Genomic DNA, 27,591 nt, shown 5'->3' with positions numbered 1-27,591 from the left:
ATACAGTGGACCCCCGCATAACGATATTAATCCGTTCATGAGAGCTCATTGTTATGCGAAATTATCGTTATGCGAATGAATTTTCCCCATAAGAAATAATGGAAATCAAATTAATCCGTGCAAGACACCCAAAAGTATGAAAAAAAAAATTTTACCACATGAAATATACATTTTCCTACACACAAAGAGAAGGATACATGCACAATAGTAGAGTAGTACATGCACAGTATATATTGTGCATGTACTACTCTACTAAATGAAGAATAAATGACACTTACCTTTATTGAAGATGCAGCAATGACTGATGAGACACTGTGTCCTGGGAGTGCCTTTTCCTCCTGAGTACTGTAGGTCCTGTTTGGCATTTTCTTCCAGAACAGGCCTTATCACACTGTGTATGTCACTACGATTCTTAAATCTCTCAAACCAACCTTTGCTGGCTTTAAATTCACCAATATGAGCACTAGTTCCAGGCATTTTTCCCTGTTCATCTGGGTGTTAGTCGACTGGTGTGGGTTGCATCCTGGGAGACAAGATTAAGGACCCCAATGGAAATAAGTTAGAGTCCTCGATGATGCACTGACTTTCTTGGGTTATCCTGGGTGGCTAACCCTCCGGGGTTAATTGTTTCTCGGTAATTGTTTCACGTTAAGCCACACCAACAACACTCTCTCCACATCTTCGAGTAATACAGCTGATGGTGGTGCAGCAACAACAACAGCTGTGGTGCAGCTGACCATGGTGCAGCAGCAGCTGGGTGCAGCAACAGCTGACCATGGTGCAGCTGCAGCTGTGGTGCAGCAGCAGCTGACTGTGGTGCAGCAGCAGCTGTGGTGCAGCAGCAGCAGCTGACTGTGGTACGATAGTATTTATCACCCTTTTTACCACGGGGTTGGCACTAGAAGCTTTCTTTGGGCCCATGGTGGCTTATTTAGCAGTTACAAGCACTATAAATAATGGAATAATACAAAATGTATCGAATGTATGCATGCAACCGGCCACCCTGGCTTGTAAACAATGACGGCAAGGCAGGCGCTCAGGCTGGACGGACAGGTTCGGGACAGTCATGTTCAGAGACAGCTGATGGTGCAACAGCAGCTGACATGACTGGTCCAGCAACAGCTGACAGCTGACTGGTCCAGCAACAGCTGACTGCAGCAACAGCTGACTGGTCCAGCAACAGCTGACTGATCCAGCAACAGCTGACTGATCCAGCAACAGCTGACTGGTCCAGCAACAGCTGACTGGTCCAGCAACAGCTGACTGGTCCAGCAACAGCTGACTGATCCAGCAACAGCTGACTGATCTAGCAACAGCTGACTGATCCAGCAACAGCGATTCTTAAATCTCTCAAACCAACCTTTGCTGGCTTTAAATTCACCAATATGAGCACTAGTTCCAGGCGTTTTTCCCTGTTCACCTGGGTGTTAGTCGACTGGTGTGGGTTGCATCCTGGGAGACAAGATTAAGGACCCCAATGGAAATAAGTTAGACAGTCTTCGATGACACACTTTTTTGGGTTATCCTGGGTGGCTAACCCTCTGGGGTTAATTGTTTCTTGGTATTCTCAATAAGCCACACCAACAACGGTGCTACAGCAGCAGCAGCAGCAGCTGACAGTGCTACAGCAGCAGCAGCGAGCTACAGCAGCAGCAGCAGAGTGCTACAGCAGCAGCAGCAGCGTGCTACAGCAGCAGCAGCAGCAGCTGACAGTGCTACAGCAGCAGCAGCAGCTGACGGTGCTACAGCAGCAGCAGCAGCAGCTGACAGTGCTACAGCAGCAGCAGCAGCTGACAGTACAGCAGCAGCAGACGATGCTAGCAGCAGCAGACGGTACTACAGCAGCAGCAGCAGCAGCTGACAGCAGTGGTACAGCAGCAGCAGCAGCTGACGGGGCTTCAGCAGCAGCAGCAGCTGACAGTGCTACAGCAGCAGCAGCAGCTGACAGTGCTACAGCAGCAGCAGCACCTGACAGAGCTACAGCAGCAGCTGACAGCGCTACAGCAGCAGCAGCTGACAGTGCTACAGCAGCAGCAGCAGACGGTACTACAACAGCAGCAGCAGCAGCAGCAGCAGCAGCAGCTGACTGTGGTACAGCAGCAGCAGCAGATGACGGTGCTACAGCAGCAGCAACAGCTGACAGTGCTACAGCAGCAGCAGCAGCTGACAGTGCTACAGCAGCAGCAGACGATGCTACAGCAGCAGCAGACGATGCTACAGCAGCAGCAGATGGTAGAACAGCAGCAGCAGCAGCAGCACGGTACTACACAGCAGCAGCAGCAGCAGCTGACGGTGGTACAGCAGCAGCAGCAGCTGACAGGTGCAGCAGCAGCAGCAGCAGCAGCTGACAGCAGCAGCAGCAGCTGACAGCAGTGCTACAGCACAGCAGCAGCAGCAGCTGACGGTACTACAACAGCAGCAGCAGCAGCAGCTGACGGTGGTACAGCAGCAGCAGCAGCTGACAGCAGCAGCAGCAGCTGACAGTGCTACAGCAGCAGCAGCATCAGCAGTTGACCATGGTACCACAGTATTTCGATAATATTTCTCACCCTTTTTACCACAGGGTTGGCACTAGAAGCTTTCTTGGGGCCCATGGTCACTTATTTTGCAGATAAAATCACCAAAAACACTGTAATAATACGAAATGTTACGATTGTATGCTTGGATGTTACCGCGGAGGCTGGCTTGTAAACAATGCCACCGGCGGAACATGTGAGGCTGGCTCAGGCCTCACATAGACGTGTCTCGGACGAACAGCGTTGAGCGGGTTTTTTAGCGGTATGCGAGGCAAAATCTTAGCGATAAAATGTATCGGTATGCGGATTTAACGTTATGTAAGGCCAACGGTATGCGGGGGTCCACTGTATATTGGTAGACAGCAACCACCCAGGGAGGTACTACCGTCCTGCCAAGTGAGTGTAAAACGAAAGCCTGTAATTGTTTTACATGATGGTAGGATTGCTGGTGTCTTTTGTCTGTCTCATAAATATGCAAGATTACAGGTACGTCTTGCTACTTCTACTTACACTTAGGTCACACTACACATACATGTACACGTTTATTTATACACACTCATCTGAGTTTTCTTTGATTTTATCTTAATAGTTCTTGGTCTTATTACTTTTCCTTTTATATCCATGGGGAAGTGGAATAAGAATCTTTCCTCCGTAAGCCATGCGTGTTGTAAAAGTCAACTAAAATGCCGGGAACAATGGGCTAGTAACCCCTTTTCCTGTAAAGATTACTAAAAAGAATAAGAAGAAGAAAATTGTCAAAGTGGGAAGTCTGAATGTGCGTGGATGTTGTGCAAATGATAAGAAAGAGATGATTGTGGATGTTATGAATGAGAAGAAACTGGATGTCCTGGCTTTAAGTGAAACAAAGCTGAAGGGGGTGGGAGAGTTTCAATGGAGAGGAATAAATGGGATTAGGTCAGGGGTTTCAAATAGAGTTAGAGCTAAAGAAGGAGTAGCAATAATGTTGAAGGATAAGCTATGGCAGGAAAAGAGGGACTACAAATGTATAAATTCAAGGATTATGTGGAGTAAAATAAAGATTGGATGTGAAAAGTGGGTTATAGTAAGCGTGTATGCACCTGGAGAAGAGAGAAGTGTAGAGGAGAGAGAGAGATTCTGGGAAATGTTGAGTGAATGCGTGGGGAGTTTTGAATCAAGTGTGAGAGTAATGGTGGTTGGGGATTTCAATGCTAAAGTGGGTAAAAATGTTATGGAGGGAGTAGTAGGTAAATTTGGGGTGCCAGGGGTAAATGTAAATGGGGAGCCTTTAATTGAGCTATGTGTAGAAAGAAATTTGGTAATAAGTAATACATATTTTATGAAAAAGAGGATAAATAAATATACAAGGTATGATGTAGCACGTAATGAAAGTAGTTTGTTAGATTATGTATTGGTGGATAAAAGGTTGATGGGTAGGCTCCAGGATGTACATGTTTATAGAGGGGCAACTGATATATCGGATCATTATTTAGTTGTAGCTACAGTTAGAGTAAGAGGTAGATGGGAAAAGAGGAAGGTGGCAACAACAAGTAAGAGGGAGGTGAAAGTGTATAAACTAAGGGAGGAGGAAGTTCGGGCGAGATATAAGCGACTATTGGCAGAAAGGTGGGCTAGTGCAAAGATGAGTAGTGGGGGGGTTGAAGAGGGTTGGAATAGTTTTAAAAATGCAGTATTAGAATGTGGGGCAGAAGTTTGTGGTTATAGGAGGGTGGGGGCAGGAGGAAAGAGGAGTGATTGGTGGAATGATGAAGTAAAGGGTGTGATAAAAGAGAAAAAGGTAGCTTACGAGAGGTTTTTACAAAGCAGAAGTGTTATAAGAAGAGCAGAGTATATGGAGAGTAAAAGAAAGGTGAAGAGAGTGGTGAGAGAGTGCAAAAGGAGAGCAGATGAAAGAGTGGGAGAGGCACTGTCAAGAAATTTTAATGAAAATAAGAAAAAATTTTGGAGTGAGTTAAACAAGTTAAGAAAGCCTAGGGAAAGTATGGATTTGTCAGTTAAAAACAGAGTAGGGGAGTTAGTAGATGGGGAGAGGGAGGTATTAGGTAGATGGCGAGAATATTTTGAGGAACTTTTAAATGTTGAGGAAGAAAGGGAGGCGGTAATTTCATGCACTGGCCAGGGAGGTATACCATCTTTTAGGAGTGAAGAAGAGCAGAATGTAAGTGTGGTGGAGGTACGTGAGGCATTACGTAGAATGAAAGGGGGTAAAGCAGCTGGAACTGATGGGATCATGACAGAAATGTTAAAAGCAGGGGGGGATATAGTGTTGGAGTGGTTGGTACTTTTGTTTAATAAATGTATGAAAGAGGGGAAGGTACCTAGGGATTGGCGGAGAGCATGTATAGTCCCTTTATATAAAGGGAAAGGGGACAAAAGAGATTGTAAAAATTATAGAGGAATAAGTTTACTGAGTATACCAGGAAAAGTATACGGTAGGGTTATAATTGAAAGAATTAGAGGTAAGACAGAATGTAGGATTGCGGATGAGCAAGGAGGCTTCAGAGTGGGTAGGGGATGTGTAGATCAAGTGTTTACATTGAAGCATATATGTGAACAGTATTTAGATAAAGGTAGGGAAGTTTTTATTGCATTTATGGATTTAGAAAAGGCATATGATAGAGTGGATAGAGGAGCAATGTGGCAGATGTTGCAAGTATATGGAATAGGTGGTAAGTTACTAAATGCTGTAAAGAGCTTTTATGAGGATAGTGAGGCTCAGGTTAGGGTGTGTAGAAGAGAGGGAGAATACTTCCCGGTAAAAGTAGGTCTTAGACAGGGATGTGTAATGTCACCATGGTTGTTTAATATATTTATAGATGGGGTTGTAAAAGAAGTAAATGCTAGGGTGTTCGGGAGAGGGGTGGGATTAAATTATGGGGAATCAAATTCAAAATGGGAATTGACACAGTTACTTTTTGCTGATGATACTGTGCTTATGGGAGATTCTAAAGAAAAATTGCAAAGGTTAGTGGATGAGTTTGAGAATGTGTGTAAAGGTAGAAAGTTGAAAGTGAACATAGAAAAGAGTAAGGTGATGAGGGTATCAAATGATTTAGATAAAGAAAAATTGGATATCAAATTGGGGAGGAGGAGTATGGAAGAAGTGAATGTTTTCAGATACTTGGGAGTTGACGTGTCGGCGGATGGATTTATGAAGGATGAGGTTAATCATAGAATTGATGAGGGAAAAAAGGTGAGTGGTGCGTTGAGGTATATGTGGAGTCAAAAAACGTTATCTATGGAGGCAAAGAAGGGAATGTATGAAAGTATAGTAGTACCAACACTCTTATATGGATGTGAAGCTTGGGTGGTAAATGCAGCAGCGAGGAGACGGTTGGAGGCAGTGGAGATGTCCTGTCTAAGGGCAATGTGTGGTGTAAATATTATGCAGAAAATTCGGAGTGTGGAAATTAGGAGAAGGTGTGGAGTTAATAAAAGCATTAGTCAGAGGGCAGAAGAGGGGTTGTTGAGGTGGTTTGGTCATTTAGAGAGAATGGATCAAAGTAGAATGACATGGAAAGCATATAAATCTATAGGGGAAGGAAGGAGGGGTAGGGGTCGTCCTCGAAAGGGTTGGAAAGAGGGGGTAAAGGAGGTTTTGTGGGCGAGGGGCTTGGACTTCCAGCAAGCGTGCATGAGCGTGTTAGATAGGAGTGAATGGAGACGAATGATACTTGGGACCTGACGATCTGTTGGAGTGTGAGCAGGGTAATATTTAGTGAAGGGATTCAGGGAAACCGGTTATTTTCATATAGTCGGACTTGAGTCCTGGAAATGGGAAGTACAATGCCTGCACTTTAAAGGAGGGGTTTGGGATATTGGCAGTTTGGAGGGATATGTTGTGTATCTTTATACGTATATGCTTCTAAACTGTTGTATTCTGAGCACCTCTGCAAAAGCAGTGATAATGTGTGAGTGTGGTGAAAGTGTTGAATGATGATGAAAGTATTTTCTTTTTGGGGATTTTCTTTCTTTTTTGGGTCACCCTGCCTCGGTGGGAGACGGCCGACTTGTTGAAAAAAAAAAAAAAAAATATATATATAATATATATATATATATATATATATATATATATATATAATATATATATATTATACAATATTTATATATATACATACATTTATCGTATACAGGAAGGCCCCGCTTTACGGCGTTTCACTTTACGGCGTTCCGCTAATACGGACATTTCAAATTATGACCAAAACTCGCTATACGGCTCCCCCCACCTGACTTTCTAATACGGTCACCGTGCCCCACCCTGTTTGTTTACATTCTCCATGAGCTCAGTAAGCACTAAGTCTCTCCATTTTGTCTGGAAACTCCAAAATTTCAAATGTTTTTAAAAGTTATTTCATATTTTATATATACTCTGATAATTATACTTATGTATACCTGTACCTAAATAAACTTACATACTGTGCTGGCATGCAGGTACACATTAAAATCAGTAAGAGTGTCTTATGTCTCCTGACGTCATATTAGTAATGATGATAATAATCACCGAGTCTCATTTAAATGTCGTATATTAAGTTAATATACACATTTTCATTAATCCATCCATGATATTTTTTTCAAAATTATATAATAAACACGATGCATAACATATAAATAAGATAAATACACCCCACAGTAGAATAAATAAACATAAATGTGAGATGTGGTAGCAGACGACTTGCACAAGTGACGCCATATTAGAAATGATAATAATAATAATAATAATCACCGAGTCTCATTAAATGTCGTATATTACGTTAATATACACATTTTCATTAATCCATCCATGATATTTTTTTCAAAATTATATAATAAACACGATACATAACATAAAAAGATGATAAATACACCCCACAATAGAATAAATAAACATAAATATGAGATGTGGTAGCCAGATAACTTGTACAAGTGATGGCAAGAATAACATTTTCTCTAATCTAACATAAGAGAAAATGTGTTACTGGGGGTAACTGTAGAAAATTATTCCTTTCGTATGTATGTAAGTTTATTCAGGTATACACAAATACAGTTACATAGATTATCATACATAACAACATATGTGTAGAGAACCTAGGATAACCCAAAAAAGTCAGAGTGACTTATTTCCATTGCCTTCACTCAGAGCTTCATTTCTTCTCAAAATGATGTTACATGAGAATGGGAGTGTTCTTCTTTATTTATTCTACCGTATCAATGTAGAGACAACCTGTACACAATGTAACTTGTACACAAACCAGACGTGTACACTTCGTTTGTTTACAAAACTTACCTTCGCCTGGTTTGTTTACATAACTCTGCGCCTGTCCTCTCTCATGTACTCATTCTTTCTCTCTCTCATTTATTCGTTTTATCTCATTTACTTACTCCTGACCCTACATTAAGACTACAAATATTTTAAGGTAAGTAATGAGTGAACTGTATATACATTTTATCGCTCTGGGATGCTTAAATATCATAGAATAGTATGTGTGGGTGGGGTGGCCTGGTATGGTAGCCTGGCTGATTACCATACATACCACACTTGATTTCTTACAATAAATACTACTTGTCTCACCCTAGATTAAGACTATAAATATTTTAAGGTAAGTAATGAGTGCACTATGTGTGTATTGTACTTTTTTATTGTTTTTTGATGCCTGGTTCTATTGCTAACTTAATATATGTTAGTGTAAACTTGTTATCTAGTGTTTGTATGCATTTATAAGTGGAAAAAAAGGGTGTTCCACTTTACGGCGGTTTCCGCTTTACGGCGGTAGCCTGGAACCTAACCTGCCGTATAAGTGGGGCCCTCCTGTATACTGCTGCTGCATCAGCTGCTGCTGCTGCTGTAGCTGCTGTCAGCTGCTGCTGCTGCTGTAGCACCGTCAGCTGCTGCTGCTGCTGTACCACCGTCAACTGCTGCTGCTGCTGTACCACCGTCAGCTGCTGCTGCTGCTGTAGCATCGTCTGCTGCTGCTGTAGTACCGTCTGCTGCTGCTGCTGCACTGTCTGCTGCTGCTGTAGCATCGTCTGCTGCTGCTGTAGCACTGTCAGCTGCTGCTGCTGCTGCTGTAGCACCGTTGTTGGTGTGGCTTATTGAGAATACCAAGAAACAATTAACCCCAGAGGATTTGCCACCCAGGATAACCCAAAAAAGTCAGTGTCATCGAAGACTGTCTAACTTATTTCCATTGGGGTCCTTAATCTTGTCTCCCAGGATGCAACCCACACCAGTCGACTAACACCCAGGTGAACAGGGAAAAATGCCTGGAACTAGTGCTCATATTGGTGAATTTAAAGCCAGCAAAGGTTGGTTTGAGAACAGTGGACCCTCGAGTTTCGGCAGCCTCGACTTTCGTGAAATTCGACCTTCGGCGAGTTTTTTTGGAAAAATTTGGCCTCGAGTTTCGTGAAAAAACTCGTGTTTCGGCGACCGTCCGGTACCCGTCCGCCTGTCACCACGCATACCAAGCCAGTCTCACACACCATTCACGCTCAGTGTGCCAATGTTTACCAACACGTGACCATCACCCCGCAGGTTCATATGTAATAATCCAATGTTTTTTGTGTTTACAACTGCTAAATAAGTCACCATGAGCTCAAGGAAAGCTAGTGCAAGCCCTTTGGTAAAGAAAGTGAGGAACACGATCGAATTCAAGAAGGAAATCATTGAAAAATATGAGAGTGGAGTGCGTGTTACAGAGCTTGCCAGGATGTATGGCAAGCCCCATTCAACCATCACTTCGATCGTGGCGAAAGGAAAGGAAATAAAGTGTGCTGTTGTTGCAAAAGGGGTGGATATGCTGACAAAAAGGAGATCACAAATCCTCGAAGAAGTGGAGAGGTTATTGTTGGTGTGGATTACCGAAAAACAGTTAGCAGGAGATAGTGTTACGCAGTCGATAATATGTGAAAAGGCAAGGCAGTTGCATGACGATCTCGTAAAGAACATGCCTGCAACAAGTGGTGATGCTTGTGATTTTAAGGCCAGCAAAGGTTGGTTTGAGAGATTTAAGAAGCGTAGTGGCATTCACAGTGTGATAAGGCATGGTGAGGCTGCCAGTTCTGACAAAAAAGCAGCTGAGAAGTTTGTACAGGAGTTTAAGGAGTGCGTAGACACTGGAGAATTCAAACCCCAGCAAGTGTTTAATTGTGACGAAACAGGCCTCTTCTGGAAGAAAATGCCAAAGAGGACCTACATCACGCAGGAGGAAGCGGCACTCCCAGGACACAAGCCTATGAAAGACAGGCTTACTCTCATGTTTTGTAGTAATGCTAGTGGGGATTTTAAAGTGAAGCCTTTACTGGTGTATCACTCTGAAAATCCCAGAGTGTTCAAGAAATACAGTGTCGCCAAGAGTAATTTGTGTGTGATGTGGAAGGCTAACAGTAAGGCATGGGTCACAAGGGGAATTTTCCTAGACTGGTTTAATGAAGTGTTTGGCCCCAGTGTGAAGAAATACCTCCTGGAAAATAAATTGCCACTCAAGTGCCTCCTGGTAATGGACAATGCTCCTGCTCATCCTCCAGACTTGGAAGAGCAAATAGTGGAGGAGTTTAGTTTCATCACGGTGAAGTTCTTGCCCCCTAGTACAACTCCTCTCCTCCAGCCCATGGACCAGCAGGTCATTTCAAACTTCAAAAAACTCTACACCAAAGCAGTGTTTCAAAAGTGCTTTGAAGTGACCTCAGACACTGAATTGACCCTAAGAGAGTTCTGGAAAGATCACTTTAATATCCTCCATTGCATAAACCTTATAGGTAAGTCTTGGGAGGGAGTGACTTCCAGGACTTTGAACTCTGCTTGGAGAAATTTGTGGCCAGATTGTGTACAAGAGAGGGATTTTGAAGGGTTTGTGGCTGACCCTAAGGAACCTATGCCAGTTGTGGAAACTATTGTGGCATTGGGGATGTCCCTGGGGTTGGAGGTGAGTGGTGAGGATGTGGAAGAGTTGGTGGAGGACCACAGGGAAGAGCTAACCACTGAAGAGCTGCAAGAGCTTCATCTGCAACAGCAACAGATCACAGCTCAGGAAACTGCTGCAGAGGAGGAGGAAGAGAGATGGAGGAAGGTGCCTTCTTCAAAGATTAAGGACATTTGTGCAAAGTGGACTGAAGTTCAAACATTTATGGATGAACTTCACCCTAACAAAGCTGTTGCAGGCCGTATTGGCAACATGTACAATGACAGTGTTGTGTCCCACTTCAGGGAAATCTTAAAGAAACGCCAGAAACAGACCTCTCTGGACAGATATTTTGTGCGACAGGGGTCCAGTGACTCTCAAGCTGGTCCCAGTGGCATTAAAAGAAGAAGGGAAGTAACCCCAGATATGGACTTCATACCTGAAGTCCTAATGGAAGGAGATTCTCCTTCCAAAAAATAGTGTACACCTTCCTCCTATCCCCTCCTCCCGTCTTCCATCCACGCAGAAGTCTTCAGTAAAGGTAAGTGTAATGTTATTATTATTTTTTTAAATGTATGTACTTGATTTCAGATTGTTTTCATTATGTAAATCTTTATTTAATTTGATTTTTTTTTTTTAATATTTTCGGGTGTCTGGAACGGATTAATTTTATTTCCATTATTTCTTATGGGGAAAATGGTTTCGAGTTTCGTGAATTTCGACTTTTGGCAAGCTCTCTGGAACGGATTAATCACGAAATTGAGGCCCACTCTCATCTGGAAATTTCACTCGCGTCTGGAAACAAAAAATTGACTGAGTGACTGCTTACATGTGGAAAAACTTGCACATGGATGCACTCGTAAGTAGAGGTTCCACTGTATTTAAAAAGAACAAAAAAATGTACAATAAAATTAAAAAACCAATATGGAGTGCACAGCAGTTGCCGATGTTGCCATCACCCAGTGATTTACTGTCAATAAAAAAGGCACAATACCATGACTGGAACGATACACAAATAACTCTTCTATGTGCGGGTTATTTGTGTATTTACTGTCAATTTCGTGCCTCTATTTCTAGGTAAATACTGATGGAAATTTTTTTTCTTTGATTTCATTACCTCCACTAAAAGATACTCTTTCAGTCTTTAAGGAAAAATATATTTTTTTTAAATCCTTAGACCTTGAGAGCAATTTTCAGATCAGGGGTCTGGACCCTAAAATGGTTAATTACTGTCATATATTACCATATCTTTTGTTCATACTATCCACTAAAAATTTTTCCCTCCCATGTGATTTTTTTATTTCAATGAATTTGATTTTTGGGAAATTGAACATTGATATGATTTCTAACTGGTATGAAGTCTGAGGTGTTTTACTAAATTTGATTTATCTGTAAATGTCTTTAGGCATTCTGAACATTTGAATGGTTTCTCTACAGTATGAATTCTCATGTGTTTTACTAAACTAGCTTTTTGTGAAAACTCTTTTACACACTCTGAACAGTGATAGGGTTTCTCTCCAGTATGAATTTTCATGTGTTGTACTAAATTAGGTTTTTGTGAAAATTCCTTTATACACTCTGAACACTGATATGGTTTTTCTCCAGTATGAATTCTTATGTGTTTTACTAAACAAGATTTTCGTGAAAACCCTTTTAGACACTCTGAACACTGAAATGGTTTCTCTCCAGTATGAATTCTCATGTGTTCTACTAATGTATATGTATCTGAAAAACATTTTAGACACTCTAAACACTGATATGGTTTCTCTCCAGTATGAATTCTCATGTGTTGTACTAAAGACGATTTACCTGTAAACTCTTTTAAACACTCAGAACATTGATATGGTTTCTCTCCAGTATGAGTTCTCATGTGTTGTATTAAATGAGACTTTTGTGAAAAATTTTTTTGACACTCTGAACATTTATATGGCTTCTCTCCAGTATGAATCCTCAGGTGTTTCAATAAAATTTGCTTTGCGTTAAACTCTTTTAGACACTCTGAACATTTATATGGCTTTTCTCCAGTATGAATTCTCATGTGTTCTACTAAAACATATTTTCTGGCAAACTCTTTAAGACACTCTGAGCACTGATATGGTTTCTCTCCAGTATGAATTGTCATGTGTTTTACTAAACCTGATTTACCTGAAAACTCTTTTAGACATTCTGAACACTGATATGGTTTCTTTCCAGAATGATTTTTCATGTGTTCTAATAAACAAGATTTATCTGAAAACTTTTTTAGACACACACAACACTGATACTGTGTATCTTTGGTGTGAGTTTTCATATGTCCCATTAAATATTTTTTTTCAGAAAACTCTTTCAAACACATTAAACAAAAAACTGTGTTTTTTCTTTCATTAATTGTTACAAGTGATGCATACTGAGATTTTTGTGAAGAATGTGAATATTGATGTAGTTTGGTTTCTGGATGAACTGTAACATGTGCTGCTTGAACACTTTCTTTTTCAACTATATTAGACATAGTGAGCAAAACCCTTTCACTATATGGACCCAAAAAGTAAAAGTGCTTGAAATGTCAAGATTTCTACAAGGAGAAAAATTTCTTCAGAAATGGTAGAGAATTTTTTGGTAAGGTAATGACCCCAGAAACACAAAATGTGATGCAAATTTATAGAATTAAGGAGGCACAAGGTTGGCAATCTGAGCACAATTTGCACTTCAGCAACTTCACCCTTTGCTCATTCCTAAGAAATTTTTAGCTTATTCACAGTAGCCAAAGTGCATAAGAGTTGTTGATTAATTTTACACAAAATTCAACAAATTTTGATTTGAAAACAATAAGAAATAAATGGAGTATTCATTCCAGAAATGTATCATTTGTTCATTAATCATCTCGCCTGGCCTCTAGTAAATTACACCTTCCTTCTGTTCTAAATCCATCATAACACACAAAATATAAGATTTACCCTATTTCTCAGATAATAAAAAATAACCAGGAAAAATTGTCATGATTTAGGGCATCCCAACAATTGAAGCAGACCTAGTAAAAACCCATAAAAAAAAAAAGATGAGGAGAAAAAGTGAGTCTTTCCTAAAGAAAAAAATTGTCAAAAGTCAAATATTTCAAGCTGCTTCTGGTTCTAAGAGCAACCAAATTATCTTTTTCAGCAGAATGATGTCCATTTCATCAATTAATACCAAGTAACAGTCACAAAACCGGAAAATACATCCTAGAAACACCTCAAAGTCGCTATTTAAAATCAAACAGAAGGTCAGAGGTGTGTTTTTCTCAGCAAGCAATACCTGGGGAAGGATTTGATTTATACTGTGCACTCACTCCTAAGATACATCCTCCCATATCTACACCCAAATTTACTACTCACAGCAAATGTGAGAGAGCTGTGCTTAAAATGTAGACCTACATGGGGTCAATAATGTAGACCTACATGGGGTCAATAATGTAGACCTACATGGGGTCAATAATGTAGACCTACATGGGGTCAATAATGTAGACCTACATGAGTAACACTGGGTCAATAATGTAGACCTACATGAGTAACACTGGGTCAATAATGTCAATAATGTAGACCTACATGGGGTTAATAATGTAGACCTACATGAGTAACACTGGGTCAATAATGTAGACCTACATGAGTAACACTGGGTCAATAATGTAGACCTACATGAGTAACACTGGGTCAATAATGTAGACCTATGTAATATACAGTAAGATGGGTTAATACTCTCATAAATGAGTTATAAAATGCTTAACAACATACAGTTTCTGTGATCATATTCTTACATTGAAAAATAATATATCTCTAATACTCTAGTATTACATTATAAACATTGTCAAGCACTAAACCAGTACGGTTTAAACTGTGCTTAAAGAATAGGATGGATATTTACAAAAATAGGAAGTTATCTCTAATTCCTTGGATCAAACAAGCAGATGACCAGCACTTACCTTGAAGGCTTCTATAATATTCTTCATGAATTTCAATGTTTCTCAATAAAGTTTTCACAAGAGTTTAATAACAACAAATATTACAACAAAGTTCTTATTACAGAGATAATACAATGTTATGTTTGTTAACACATCAAGATGTTTAACAGTACGATGTTAATGTTATGTTTAACAATAGGATGTTAATGTGATGTTTAACACTATGATGTTAATGTGATGCTAACACTAAGATATTAATGTGATGTTAACACTAAGATATTAATGTGATGGTTAACACCACGATGTTAATGTGATCTTTAACACTAAGATGTTAATGTGATCTTTAACACTAAGATGTTAATGTGATGTTTAACACTAAGATGTTAATGTGATGTTAACACTTTAACACTAAGATATTAATGTGATCTTTAACACTAAGATGTTAATGTGATCTTTAACACTAAGATGTTAATGTGATGTTTAACACTATGGTGTTAATGTGATGTTTAACACTATGGTGTTAATGTGATGTTTAACACTATGGTGTTAATGTGATGTTTAACACTAAGATGTTAATGTATGTTTAACACTACAATGTTAAGGTGATGTTTAACGCTACGATGTTAAGGTGATGTTTAACGCTACGATGTTAAGGTGATGTTTAACACTACAATGTTAATGTGATGTTAACACTAGGATGTTAAGGTGATGTTTAACACTACAATGTTAATGTGATGTTAACACTAGGATGTTAAGGTGATGTTTAACACTACAATGTTAATGTGATGTTAACACTAGGATGTTAAGGTGATGTTTAACACTACAGTGTTAATGTGATGTTTAACACTACAATGCTAATGTGATGTTCAACACTATGATGTTAATGTGATGTTAACATTAGGATGTTACGGTGATGTTTAACAGTGCAATTTTAAAGTGATATTTGTATGTTAATGTATGCTTAACACTTAGGTTTAACACAAATATGTTAATGTGATGTTTAACACTAGGATGTTAAGGTGATGTTAACACTAGGATGTTAAGGTGATGTTAACACAAGGATGTTAATGTGATATTTAACATTAGGACATTAATTTGATGTTTAACACTAAAATGTTAATGTGATGTTTATCAGTATTATTACACAACAACTTCATGACACTGATGACATTGTAAATGTTATATTTCTAACTCCTTAGTAACACTGTTGTCACTATATATTTCTAACACTGTAGTAACACAGTGTTGTCACTATATATTTCTAACACTGTAGTAACACAGTGTTGTCACTATATATTTCTAACACTGTAGTAACACAGTGTTGTCACTATATATTTCTAACACTGTAGTAACACAGTGTTGTCACTATATATTTCTAACACTGTAGTAACACAGTGTTGTCACTATATATTTCTAACACTGTAGTAACACAGTGTTGTCACTATATATTTCTAACACTGTAGTAACACAGTGTTGTCACTATATATTTCTAACACTGTAGTAACACAGTGTTGTCACTATATATTTCTAACACTGTAGTAACACAGTGTTGTCACTATATATTTCTAACACTGTAGTAACACTGTTGTCACTATATATTTCTAACACTGTAGTAACACAGTGTTGTCACTATATATTTCTAACACTGTAGTAACACTGTTGTCACTATATATTTCTAACACTGTAGTAACACAGTGTTGTCACTATATATTTCTAACACTGTAGTAACACAGTGTTGTCACTATATATTTCTAACACTGTAGTAACACAGTGTTGTCACTATATATTTCTCTGACATTTACAGGAGCATTATGATAATAAAAACTAACACTACAAGAATAATATCTACTACCAGGATGACCTGCAGTACTGGTACTACCAGTACCAGCCTCTGCTACCAGGATGACCTGCAGTACTGGTACTACCAGTACCAGCCTCTGCTACCAGGATGACCTGCAGTACTGGTACTACCAGTACCAGCCTCTACTACCAGGATGACCTGCAGTACTGGTACTACCAGTACCAGCCTACCAGGATGACCTGCAGTACTGGTAACTAACACTACAAGTAACACAGTGTTGTCACTATATATTTCTAACACTGTAGTAACACAGGTACTACCAGTACCAGCCTCTGCTACCAGGACGACCTGCAGTACTGGTACTACCAGTACCAGCCTCTGCTACCAGGATGACCTGCAGTACTGGTACTACCAGTACCAGCCTCTGCTACCAGGATGACCTGCAGTACTGGTACTACCAGTACCAGCCTCTGCTACCAGGATGACCTGCAGTACTGGTACTACCAGTACCAGCCTCTGCTACCAGGATGACCTGCAGTACTGGTACTACCAGTACCAGCCTCTGCTACCAGGATGACCTGCATAAAAGAAATAATTAACTATTACTATCTTTTGTTAAAATTTTTCTTTAACTATGTTGAGGTTGATCATAATTATGTAATTCTTGACATATTATTTTTATTGTAATACTTCTGTTGTTATTATTGTAATACTTGTAGTGTAATTACTGCAATACCTGTGGAATAATTGTAATAATTGTGGTATCATTTTTGTAATACTTGTGGCATTATTATTATAATGTTTGAACACCAGAAGTATACTAGTAGTATACCTGGAGGGTGTTTCAGGGGCCAATGCCCCCAGTGCCCTGTCCATGACCAGGCCTCAGAGTGGATCAAAGCCTGATTAACCAGGCTGCTACTGCAGGCTGCACACTAATCCACATATGAACTACAGCCCAGCTGGTCAGGTACTTACTTTAGGTGTCTGTCCAGCACAGTCTTGACAGCCAGGGGTCTATTGGTAATCTCCCTTATGTATGCTGGGAGGCAGTTGAACAGTTTTGGGCCCCTGACACATATTGTGTTGTCTCTTAGTGTACTCGTGGTGCCACTGCTTTTCACTGGGGAAATGTTGCTCCGCCTGCTAAGTCTTTTGCTTCTGTAAGGAGTGATTTTCATGTACAGATTTGGGAATAGTCCCTGTAGGATATTCCAAGTATATATTATCATGTATCAGCCACTAGCATCACAACCACAATTAGCTACTAGCACCACCAACACCACAATCAGTTATTAACACCATGCTCAGCTACTAACACCAACACCACAAGCTACTAGCACCACCAACACTACAACCAGCTATTAACACCACAATAAGCTACTAGCACCACCAACACCACAACAAGCTATTAGCAACACCAACACCGCAATCAGCTATTAGCACCACCAACACAAGAAGCTACTAGCGCCAACACCACAACAAGTTACTACTACAACCACCATAATAACACTAGCACCACAAAGAACCACAATTAGCTATTACTTTTGATATACCTTTGATGAGTTTTGAGAGTCTTACTACTTTCAGAGTCCGGCCATGGGCCAGGCTCGTCTGATGCTAGCCTGGGTAACCAGGCTATTGCTGCTGGAGGCCTGCAGCAATATATCTATCACAACCTGCTTGATCTGGTACCTGGTGAAGATACTTGTCTAGTTTTCTCTTGAAGACTAATACAATAGTTCCAGCAGTGTTTCTGATATGTTCCGGTAAGATGCTGAACACTCTGGGGCCAGGAATGTTGATATAGTGTCCCAACTGCACCCTTGCTTTTCACTGGGTTTATTTTGCACTTCCTCCCTAGTCTATTCCTCAAGTATGCTGTAAGGGTGGTATGCAGATTTGGGACAAAGACCTCAAGTACCTTCCAGGTATACATTATCATGTATCTCTCTCTCTCGTCCACTCCAGTGAGTACATGTTCAAGACTTTAAGGCATTTCTTAAGACCACATCAGTAAACAAATTCATCGCTAGGCAAGGGGCATACTAACTTACTATCAGATACAAGCCATGACAACTGCATCAACAAAGCACTTCAGCTAATAAAAAATGAGATACATATTAACATTGATCCTCGTCATATCATGGAGGCCTGACTGCTAGGCAGGCCAGGTCAAAAGCAAAGTACTATGTTAAGATTCCATTCCACTGACGTAAAAAAGGATGCAATAAGTTCCTCAATCATGAGTGCCTAACTAAAAAGTGACAGAACCTACTATACAGACTTCGTAAACTTAAACGTGATAAAAATGTAGCAATCACACAGTGTTTTATGCATGATGGCATAATCATGGTAAAATTATCAGACTCGGGTCGCAGGTTTGAAATAACAAATGAACAAGAAATAGCCTATTTCCTCACATGCACTGGTCTGACTGAATCTTGTTAATCCACTTCTTAACACAACATCAACCATGTATGTATAGTGATTTAGTATACTGCAATACACCCTTTCTTTTTATTTTGTCAAAAGCATATATTTACTATCCAGCCTCTCCTCACTTACCGACATACTTGTTTACCGACAACTAAGAGTTACGATGGGCTATCCGATGAGTCAGTATTGTATACCGAATGAAAACTTGGGTCACAGAAATGGGCAGCACAGTGTCACAGCATCAAGCATCTCGATCTCCTTCCTACAGCCACTCAGAACACTAGCTTTTAATCTCTAAAAGATTACATATTTGCATAAATTTAAACTTTATTGTTCGCCCCACAGTACAAGATAGAAGTGCAGTTACTAAAAAGAATAAGAAGAAGAAAATTGTCAAAGTGGGAAGTCTGAATGTGCGTGGATGTTGTGCAGATGATAAGAAAGAGATGATTGTGGATGTTATGAATGAGAAGAAGCTGGATGTCCTGGCTTTAAGTGAAACAAAGCTGAAGGGGGTGGGAGAGTTTCAGTGGAGAGGAATAAATGGGATTAGGTCAGGGGTTTCAAATAGAGTTAGAGCTAAAGAAGGAGTAGCAATAATGTTGAAGGATAAGCTATGGCAGGAAAAGAGGGACTATAAATGTATTAATTCAAGGATTATGTGGAGTAAAATAAAGATTGGATGTGAAAAGTGGGTTATAATAAGCGTGTATGCACCTGGAGAAGAGAGAAGTGTAGAGGAGAGAGAGAGATTTTGGGAAATGTTGAGTGAATGCGTGGGGAGTTTTGAATCAAGTGTGAGAGTAATGGTGGTTGGGGATTTCAATGCTAAAGTGGGTAAAAATGTTATGGAGGGAGTAGTAGGTAAATTTGGGGTGCCAGGGGTAAATGTAAATGGGGAGCCTTTAATTGAGCTATGTGTAGAAAGAAATTTGGTAATAAGTAATACATATTTTATGAAAAAGAGGATAAATAAATATACAAGGTATGATGTAGCACGTAATGAAAGTAGTTTATTAGATTATGTATTGGTGGATAAAAGGTTGATGGGTAGGCTCCAGGATGTACATGTTTATAGAGGGGCAACTGATATATCGGATCATTATTTAGTTGTAGCTACAGTTAGAGTAAGAGGTAGATGGGAAAAGAGGAAGGTGGCAACAACAAGTAAGAGGGAGGTGAAAGTGTATAAACTAAGGGAGGAGGAAGTTCGGGTGAGATATAAGCGACTATTGGCAGAAAGGTGGGCTAGTGCAAAGATGAGTAGTGGGGGGGTTGAAGAGGGTTGGAATAGTTTTAAAAATGCAGTATTAGAATGTGGGGCAGAAGTTTGTGGTTATAGGAGGGTGGGGGCAGGAGGAAAGAGGAGTGATTGGTGGAATGATGAAGTAAAGGGTGTGATAAAAGAGAAAAAGGTAGCTTATGAGAGGTTTTTACAAAGCAGAAGTGTTATAAGAAGAGCAGAGTATATGGAGAGTAAAAGAAAGGTAAAGAGAGTGGTGAGAGAGTGCAAAAGGAGAGCAGATGATAGAGTGGGAGAGGCACTGTCAAGAAATTTTAATGAAAATAAGAAAAAATTTTGGAGTGAGTTAAACAAGTTAAGAAAGCCTAGGGAAAATATGGATTTGTCAGTTAAAAACAGAGTAGGGGAGTTAGTAGATGGGGAGATGGAGGTATTGGGTAGATGGCGAGAATATTTTGAGGAACTTTTAAATGTTAAGGAAGAAACAGAGGCAGTAATTTCATGCACTGGTCAGGGAGGTATACCATCTTTTAGGAGTGAAGAAGAGCAGAATGTAAGTGTGGGGGAGGTACGTGAGGCATTACGTAAAATGAAAGGGGGTAAAGCAGCTGGAACTGATGGGATCATGACAGAAATGTTAAAAGCAGGGGGGGATATAGTGTTGGAGTGGTTGGTACTTTTGTTTAATAAATGTATGAAAGAGGGGAAGGTACCTAGGGATTGGCAGAGAGCATGTATAGTCCCTTTATATAAAGGGAAAGGGGACAAAAGAGACTGTAAAAATTATAGAGGAATAAGCTTACTGAGTATACCAGGAAAAGTGTACGGTAGGGTTATAATTGAAAGAATTAGAGGTAAGACAGAATGTAGGATTGCGGATGAGCAAGGAGGTTTCAGAGTGGGTAGGGGATGTGTAGATCAAGTGTTTACATTGAAGCATATATGTGAACAGTATTTAGATAAAGGTAGGGAAGTTTTTATTGCATTTATGGATTTAGAAAAGGCATATGATAGAGTGGATAGAGGAGCAATGTGGCAGATGTTGCAAGTATATGGAATAGGTGGTAAGTTATTAAATGCTGTAAAGAGTTTTTATGAGGATAGTGAGGCTCAGGTTAGGGTGTGTAGAAGAGAGGGAGACTACTTCCCGGTAAAAGTAGGTCTTAGACAGGGATGTGTAATGTCACCATGGTTGTTTAATATATTTATAGATGGGGTTGTAAAGGAAGTAAATGCTAGGGTGTTCGGGAGAGGGGTGGGATTAAATTTTGGGGAATCAAATTCAAAATGGGAATTGACACAGTTACTTTTTGCTGATGATACTGTGCTTATGGGAGATTCTAAAGAAAAATTGCAAAGGTTAGTGGATGAGTTTGGGAATGTGTGTAAAGGTAGAAAGTTGAAAGTGAACATAGAAAAGAGTAAGGTGATGAGGGTGTCAAATGATTTAGATAAAGAAAAATTGGATATCAAATTGGGGAGGAGGAGTATGGAAGAAGTGAATGTTTTCAGATACTTGGGAGTTGACGTGTCGGCGGATGGATTTATGAAGGATGAGGTTAATCATAGAATTGATGAGGGAAAAAAGGTGAGTGGTGCGTTGAGGTATATGTGGAGTCAAAAAACGTTATCTATGGAGGCAAAGAAGGGAATGTATGAAAGTATAGTAGTACCAACACTCTTATATGGGTGTGAAGCTTGGGTGGTAAATGCAGCAGCGAGGAGACGGTTGGAGGCAGTGGAGATGTCCTGTTTAAGGGCAATGTGTGGTGTAAATATTATGCAGAAAATTCGGAGTGTGGAAATTAGGAGAAGGTGTGGAGTTAATAAAAGTATTAGTCAGAGGGCAGAAGAGGGGTTGTTGAGGTGGTTTGGTCATTTAGAGAGAATGGATCAAAGTAGAATGACATGGAAAGCATATAAATCTATAGGGGAAGGAAGGCGGGGTAGGGGTCGTCCTCGAAAGGGTTGGAGAGAGGGGGTAAAGGAGGTTTTGTGGGCAAGGGGCTTGGACTTCCAGCAAGCGTGCGTGAGCGTGTTAGATAGGAGTGAATGGAGACGAATGGTACTTGGGACCTGACGATCTGTTGGAGTGTGAGCAGGGTAATATTTAGTGAAGGGATTCAGGGAAACCGGTTATTTTCATATAGTCGGACTTGAGTCCTGGAAATGGGAAGTACAATGCCTGCACTTTAAAGGAGGGGTTTGGGATATTGGCAGTTTGGAGGGATATGTTGTGTATCTTTATATGTGTATGCTTCTAGACTGTTGTATTCTGAGCACCTCTGCAAAAACAGTGATAATGTGCGAGTGTGGTGAAAGTGTTGAATGATGATGAAAGTATTTTCTTTTTGGGGATTTTCTTTCTTTTTTGGGTCACCCTGCCTCGGTGGGAGACGGCCGACTTGTTGAAAAAAAAAAAAAAAAAATTTGGATTTAACATTCAGTATTAACAGACTTATTAGTCTGTTCATATATAAATGTGTTAAGTTGACAAAAATAAAAGAGGAAAATAATAATAAAATCATATTTCATTGCTTATCAAATTTAATAATAATACAGCAATTTTATAGCTCATGTAATTTAGTAAAACTGCTTTAGAAATACAATTGAAAAGATTATAAATTAAAAAAAATTGTTATATTACAGCTTGAAGTACAGTGGACCCTCGAGTTTCGTGATTAATCCGTTCCAGAGAGCCTGCCGAAAGTCGAAATTCAAGAAACTCGAAACCATTTTCCCCATAAGAAATAATGGAAATAAAATTAATCCGTTCCAGACACCCAAAAATATTAAAATATTTTTTTTTTCAAATTAAATAAAGATTTACATACTGAAAACAATCAGAAATCAAGTACATGCATATAAAAAATAATAACATTACACTTACCTTTACTGAAGACTTCTGGGTGGATTCAAGACGGGAGGAGGGGATAGGAAGAAGGTGTACACTATTGTTTGGAAGGAGAATCTCCTTCCATTAGGACTTCAGGTAGCAAGTCCTTATCTGGGGTTACTTCCCTTCTTCTTTTAATGCTGCTGGGAACAACTTGAGAGTCACTGGACCCCTGTCGCACAAAATATCTGTCCAGAGAGGTCTGTTACTGGCATTTCTTTATGATTTGCCTGAAGTGGGACAAGGTTTTGTCATTGAACATGTTGCAGATATGGCTTGTTTCAGCTTGGTCAGGGTGATACTTTTCAACAAAACTTTGCAACTCATTCCACTTTGAACACATGTCCTTAATCACTGAAGAAGGCACCTCCTTCACTCTCTTTTCCTCCTCCTCTGAAGCAAGTTCCTCAGCTGTGGTCTGATGCTGTTCCAGTTGAAGCTCTTGCAGTTCGTCAGTGGTTAGCTCTTCCCTGTGGTCCTCCACCAACTCTTCCACATCCCTGTCACTCACCTCCAACCCCATGGACTTGCCCAATGCCACAACACCTTCCACAACAGGCAGAGGGTCGGCAGGGTCAGGGTCTGCCTCAAACCCTTCAAAATCCCTCTGGATCGTGTTCTTCGCTTTCTTTACCAAAGGGCTTGCACTAGCTTTCCTTGGGCCCATGGTGACTTATTTAGCAGTTGCAATCACAAAAAACAATGGATTATTACGTATGAACCCGCGGGGTGATGGTCACGTGTTGGTAAACAATGGCACACTGAGCGTGAATGGCGTGGGAGACTGGCTTTGTGTGCGTGGTGACAGGCGGACGGGTACTGGAAGGTCGCCGAATCACAAGTCTAATCACAAAACTCAAGGCCAAATTTTGCCGAAAAATGGATGAAGAAAAACAAGAGAAAAATGGAAGAAGAATGAAAGAAGTTCACAGTAAAGGGGTTAGCTGGTGTGTGTGTGTGGTGTTGTGTTCGTGTGTATTGTACAGTGGAACCTCGACTTACAAGTGTCCCGACGTACGAGTTTTTTGAGATACAAGCCGTTCCTGGGTCGATTTTTTGCTCCGAGTTTCGAGCCAACATTTGAGTTATGAGCCAGCTCCCCCCCCTTCCTCCTCAACCCAAAACATGGACAACTCGCTTGTTTACCTATGATTTCATGCTTTAATTCCATGGAAATCGTTCTCTTTTTCTTCTCAGCACTGTCCTTTACAATTACTTTCTTAGGACCCATGCTTAGAAAAACACAATTTGGCCAAATGACTGTCAAAAATGTAGGCAAAGCATGAGAAAACTGCTCCCACAGCAAGGTAAACAGTGAACTGAGTTGGTGGCGTTTGTTATTATAATAAAAATAATTATTATTATTATTATTAGTGTTATTTTTATTATTATTTTAAGTAACTAGAGCACAGATCTAATTCCCTAAATTAATAATAATAATAATAATAACGATAGAGCTTCAGTTCCCTAAGTTAATAATAAAATAATAATATTGTTACAGTCACGTCACTCAGTAAGTTTACCTGGAAAGAGTTTCGAGGGTCAACACCCCAGCGGCCCGGTCTGAGATCAGGCCTCATGGTGGATCGGGGTCTGATCAACCAGGCTGTTACTGCTGGCTGCACGCAAGTTGATGTACGAGCCACAGCATGATTGGTCAGGTACTGACTTTAGGTGCCTGTCTAGTGCCTTCTTGAAGACAGCCAGGCATCTATTGGTAATCCCCCTTATGAATGCTGCGAGGCAACTGAAGAGTCTTGGGCACCGGATACTTATTGTGTTGTCTCTCAGTGTACTCGTGGCACCCCTGCTTTTCTTCGGAGAAATGTTACATCTCCTACCATTTACTTACCGGGTCCTTTGCTTTCATATGGAGTGATTTTCGTGTACAGGTTTGGTCCCAATACCTCCAGGACCTTCCAAGTGTATATTATCATGCATCTCTCTCGCTTGTGCTCGAGGAAATATAGATCAAGGACCTTCAACCGTTTCCAGTAGTTTAGGTGCCTTATCACACTTATGTGTGCTGTGAAAGGTCTTTGTACACTCTTCAGGTCTGCAATATCACCAGCCATGAAGGGGTCCATTAGTGTACAGAAGTATTCCAGCCTAGAGAGCACAAGCGATTTGAAGAGAATCATCATGGGCTTGGCGTCTTTAGTTTTGAAGGCTCTCATCATCCATCCTATCATTTTCCTAGCAGATGAGGTAGATACATTGTTGTGGTCTTTGAAGGCGAGATCCTCTGACATTATCACTCCGAGGTCCTTCACATTACTTTTCCGCTATACAGTGGATCCCCGCATAGCGACTTTAATCCGTGCAAGAGGGCTCATTGTTATGCGAAATGATCGGCATGCGAATGAATTTTCCCCATAAGAAATAATGGAAATCAAATTAATCCGTGCAAGACACCCAAAAGTATGAAAAAAAAATTTTACCACATGAAATATACATTTTCCTACACACAAAGAGAAGGATACATGCACAATAGTAGAGTAGTACATGCACAATATATATTGTGCATGTACTACTCTACTAAATGAAGAATAAATGACACTTACCTTTATTGAAGATGCAGCAATGACTGATGAGACACTGTGTCCTGGGAGTGCCTTTTCCTCCTGAGTACTGTAGGTCCTGTTTGGCATTTTCTTCCAGAACAGGCCTTATCACACTGTGTATGCCACTACGATTCTTAAATCTCTCAAACCAACCTTTGCTGGCTTTAAATTCACCAATATGAGCACTAGTTCCAGGCATTTTTCCCTGTTCACCTGGGTGTTAGTCGACTGGTGTGGGTTGCATCCTGGGAGACAAGATTAAGGACCCCAATGGAAATAAGTTAGACAGTCTTCGATGACACTGACTTTTTTGGGTTATCCTGGGTGGCAAATCCTCTGGGGTTAATTGTTTCTTGGTATTCTCAATAAGCCACACCAACAACGGTGCTACAGCAGCAGCAGCAGCAGCTGACAGTGCTACAGCAGCAGCAGCGAGCTACAGCAGCAGCAGACGGTACTACAGCAGCAGCAGACGGTATGCTAGCAGCAGCAGCAGCAGACGATGCTACAGCAGCAGCAGAGCTGACAGTGCTACAGCAGCAGCAGACGATGCTACAGCAGCAGCAGACGATGCTACAGCAGCAGCAGACGACAGTGCAGCAGCAGCAGCTGACGGTGGTACAGCAGCAGCAGCAGCTGTACCACCAATAGTAGCGATGGTTGATTGGGGTTTATTATACAACCTGGCCAGCTCGGAGACACGCACTCCACTTTCATACTTATCAATGATCTTTTTCTTCATCTCTATAGTAATTCTCACCCTTATTGCTGTAGGGTTGGCACTAGAAGCTTTCTTGGGGCCCATGGTCACTTATTTTGCAGATAAAATCACCAAAAACACTGTAATAATACGAAATGTTCCGATTGTATGCTTGGATGTTACCGCGGAGGCTGGCTGGTAAACAATGCCACCGGCGGCACATGTGAGGCTGGCTAAGGGCGCACATTGGACGCGTCTCGGACGAAGAGCGGTGAGCGGGTTTTTGAGCGGTATGCGAGGCAAAATTTTTGCGATAAAAGCGAGCGGTATGCGGATTGAACGTTATGTGATGCGTACGGTATGCGGGGGTCCACTGTATTGTATGGTTAGAATTTGTGGTATGCCCTGACACATTTTTAATTTCTTCAAGTTTTCCATATCTGAGTAGTTGAAATTTCTCCTCTTTGAACTTCATATTGTTTTGAGTGGCCCATTTGAAGATTTGGATGATGTCCACTTGGAGTCTCACAGTGTCTTCGATGGAGGTCACTGCCATGGCGATCAGGGTGTCATCCGCAAAGGAAGACATGGTGCTATGACGTACATCTCTATGTCAGAAATGAGGATGAGGAATAGAATGGGAGCGAGTACTGTGCCTTGTGGAACAGAGCCTTTTATCGTGGCTGCCTGGGACTTTACTGTTTACTATTATTCTTTGTGTTCTATTTGTCAAGAAGTTGTAGAGCCATCTACCAACATTACCTGTTATTTCTTTATCACGCATTTTGTGTGCTATTATAGCATGGTCACAATTGTCGAAAGCTTTTGCAAAGTATGTGTATAGTACATCTATATATTGTTTATCCTCTACAGCATCCAGGACCCTGTTATAGTGGTCCAGTAGCTGGGACAAGCAGGAGCGACCTGCTGTAAACCCGTGTTGTCCTCGGTTGTGTAACTGATGGGTATCTAGGTGGTTGGCTATCTTGCTTCTTAGAACCCTCTCAAAGATTTTTATGATATGGGATGTTAGTGCTATCGGTCTGTAGTTCTTTGCAATTGCTTTACTGCCACCTTTATGGAGCGGGGCTATGTCTGTTGCTTTTAGTGTGTGTGGGATGACCCCTCTGTCCACGCTCCCTCTCCATAAAATGCTGAAGCCATGTGATAGGGACTTCTTGCAGTTCTTGATGAACATGGAGTTCCATGAGTCTGGGCCTGGGATAGAGTGCATGGGCATGTCATTAATTGCCTCTTCAAAATCTTGTGGAGTTATAATAATATCCGCAAGTTTTGGGATGACCAAATTTTGGGTTTAATTCATAAAGAATTCATTTGGATTGTCGACCCTTAGAGTGGGCAGTGGATCACTGAACACTGAGTCATATTGGGACTTTAGTATCTCACTCATTTCTTGGCTATCATCTGTGTATGTCCCATCCCGCCTAAGGAGGGGCCCAATACTGGATGTTTTTTTTTTTTTTTTTTCAATTTCCTTTATGGCTTTTAGCTCTTCCTGTGATTCTTGTCTCCTATAAGATTCCTTCGGCTTAAATTCGATATTTGCAATTTCATTCACTAGTGCTTCCCTTCGTATTTCAGATATATTGACCCCACTCAGCAGCTCTGACTCTTTGCCTTC

The 27,591-nt window shown here is 40.5% G+C and overlaps 1 protein-coding gene across 1 annotated transcript; it reads right to left on the bottom strand.

The window, feature by feature from the left end:
* Positions 1-11,165: 11,165 nt before the first annotated feature.
* Positions 11,166-13,887, bottom strand: LOC138852185 (gastrula zinc finger protein XlCGF57.1-like). Its single transcript, XM_070081883.1, has one exon. It carries the CDS (start codon positions 12,879-12,881, stop codon positions 11,739-11,741), a length of 1,143 nt encoding a protein of 380 aa, XP_069937984.1. The 5' UTR covers positions 12,882-13,887; the 3' UTR covers positions 11,166-11,738.
* Between the last annotated feature and the right edge of the window lie 13,704 nt (positions 13,888-27,591).

The sequence above is a fragment of the Cherax quadricarinatus genome, unplaced genomic scaffold (assembly GCF_038502225.1).
Source record: "Cherax quadricarinatus isolate ZL_2023a unplaced genomic scaffold, ASM3850222v1 Contig4807, whole genome shotgun sequence".
Classification (NCBI taxonomy): domain Eukaryota; kingdom Metazoa; phylum Arthropoda; class Malacostraca; order Decapoda; family Parastacidae; genus Cherax; species Cherax quadricarinatus.
Note: the sequence above shows the minus strand (reverse complement) of the source record. Positions and strands in the feature narration are given on the sequence as shown.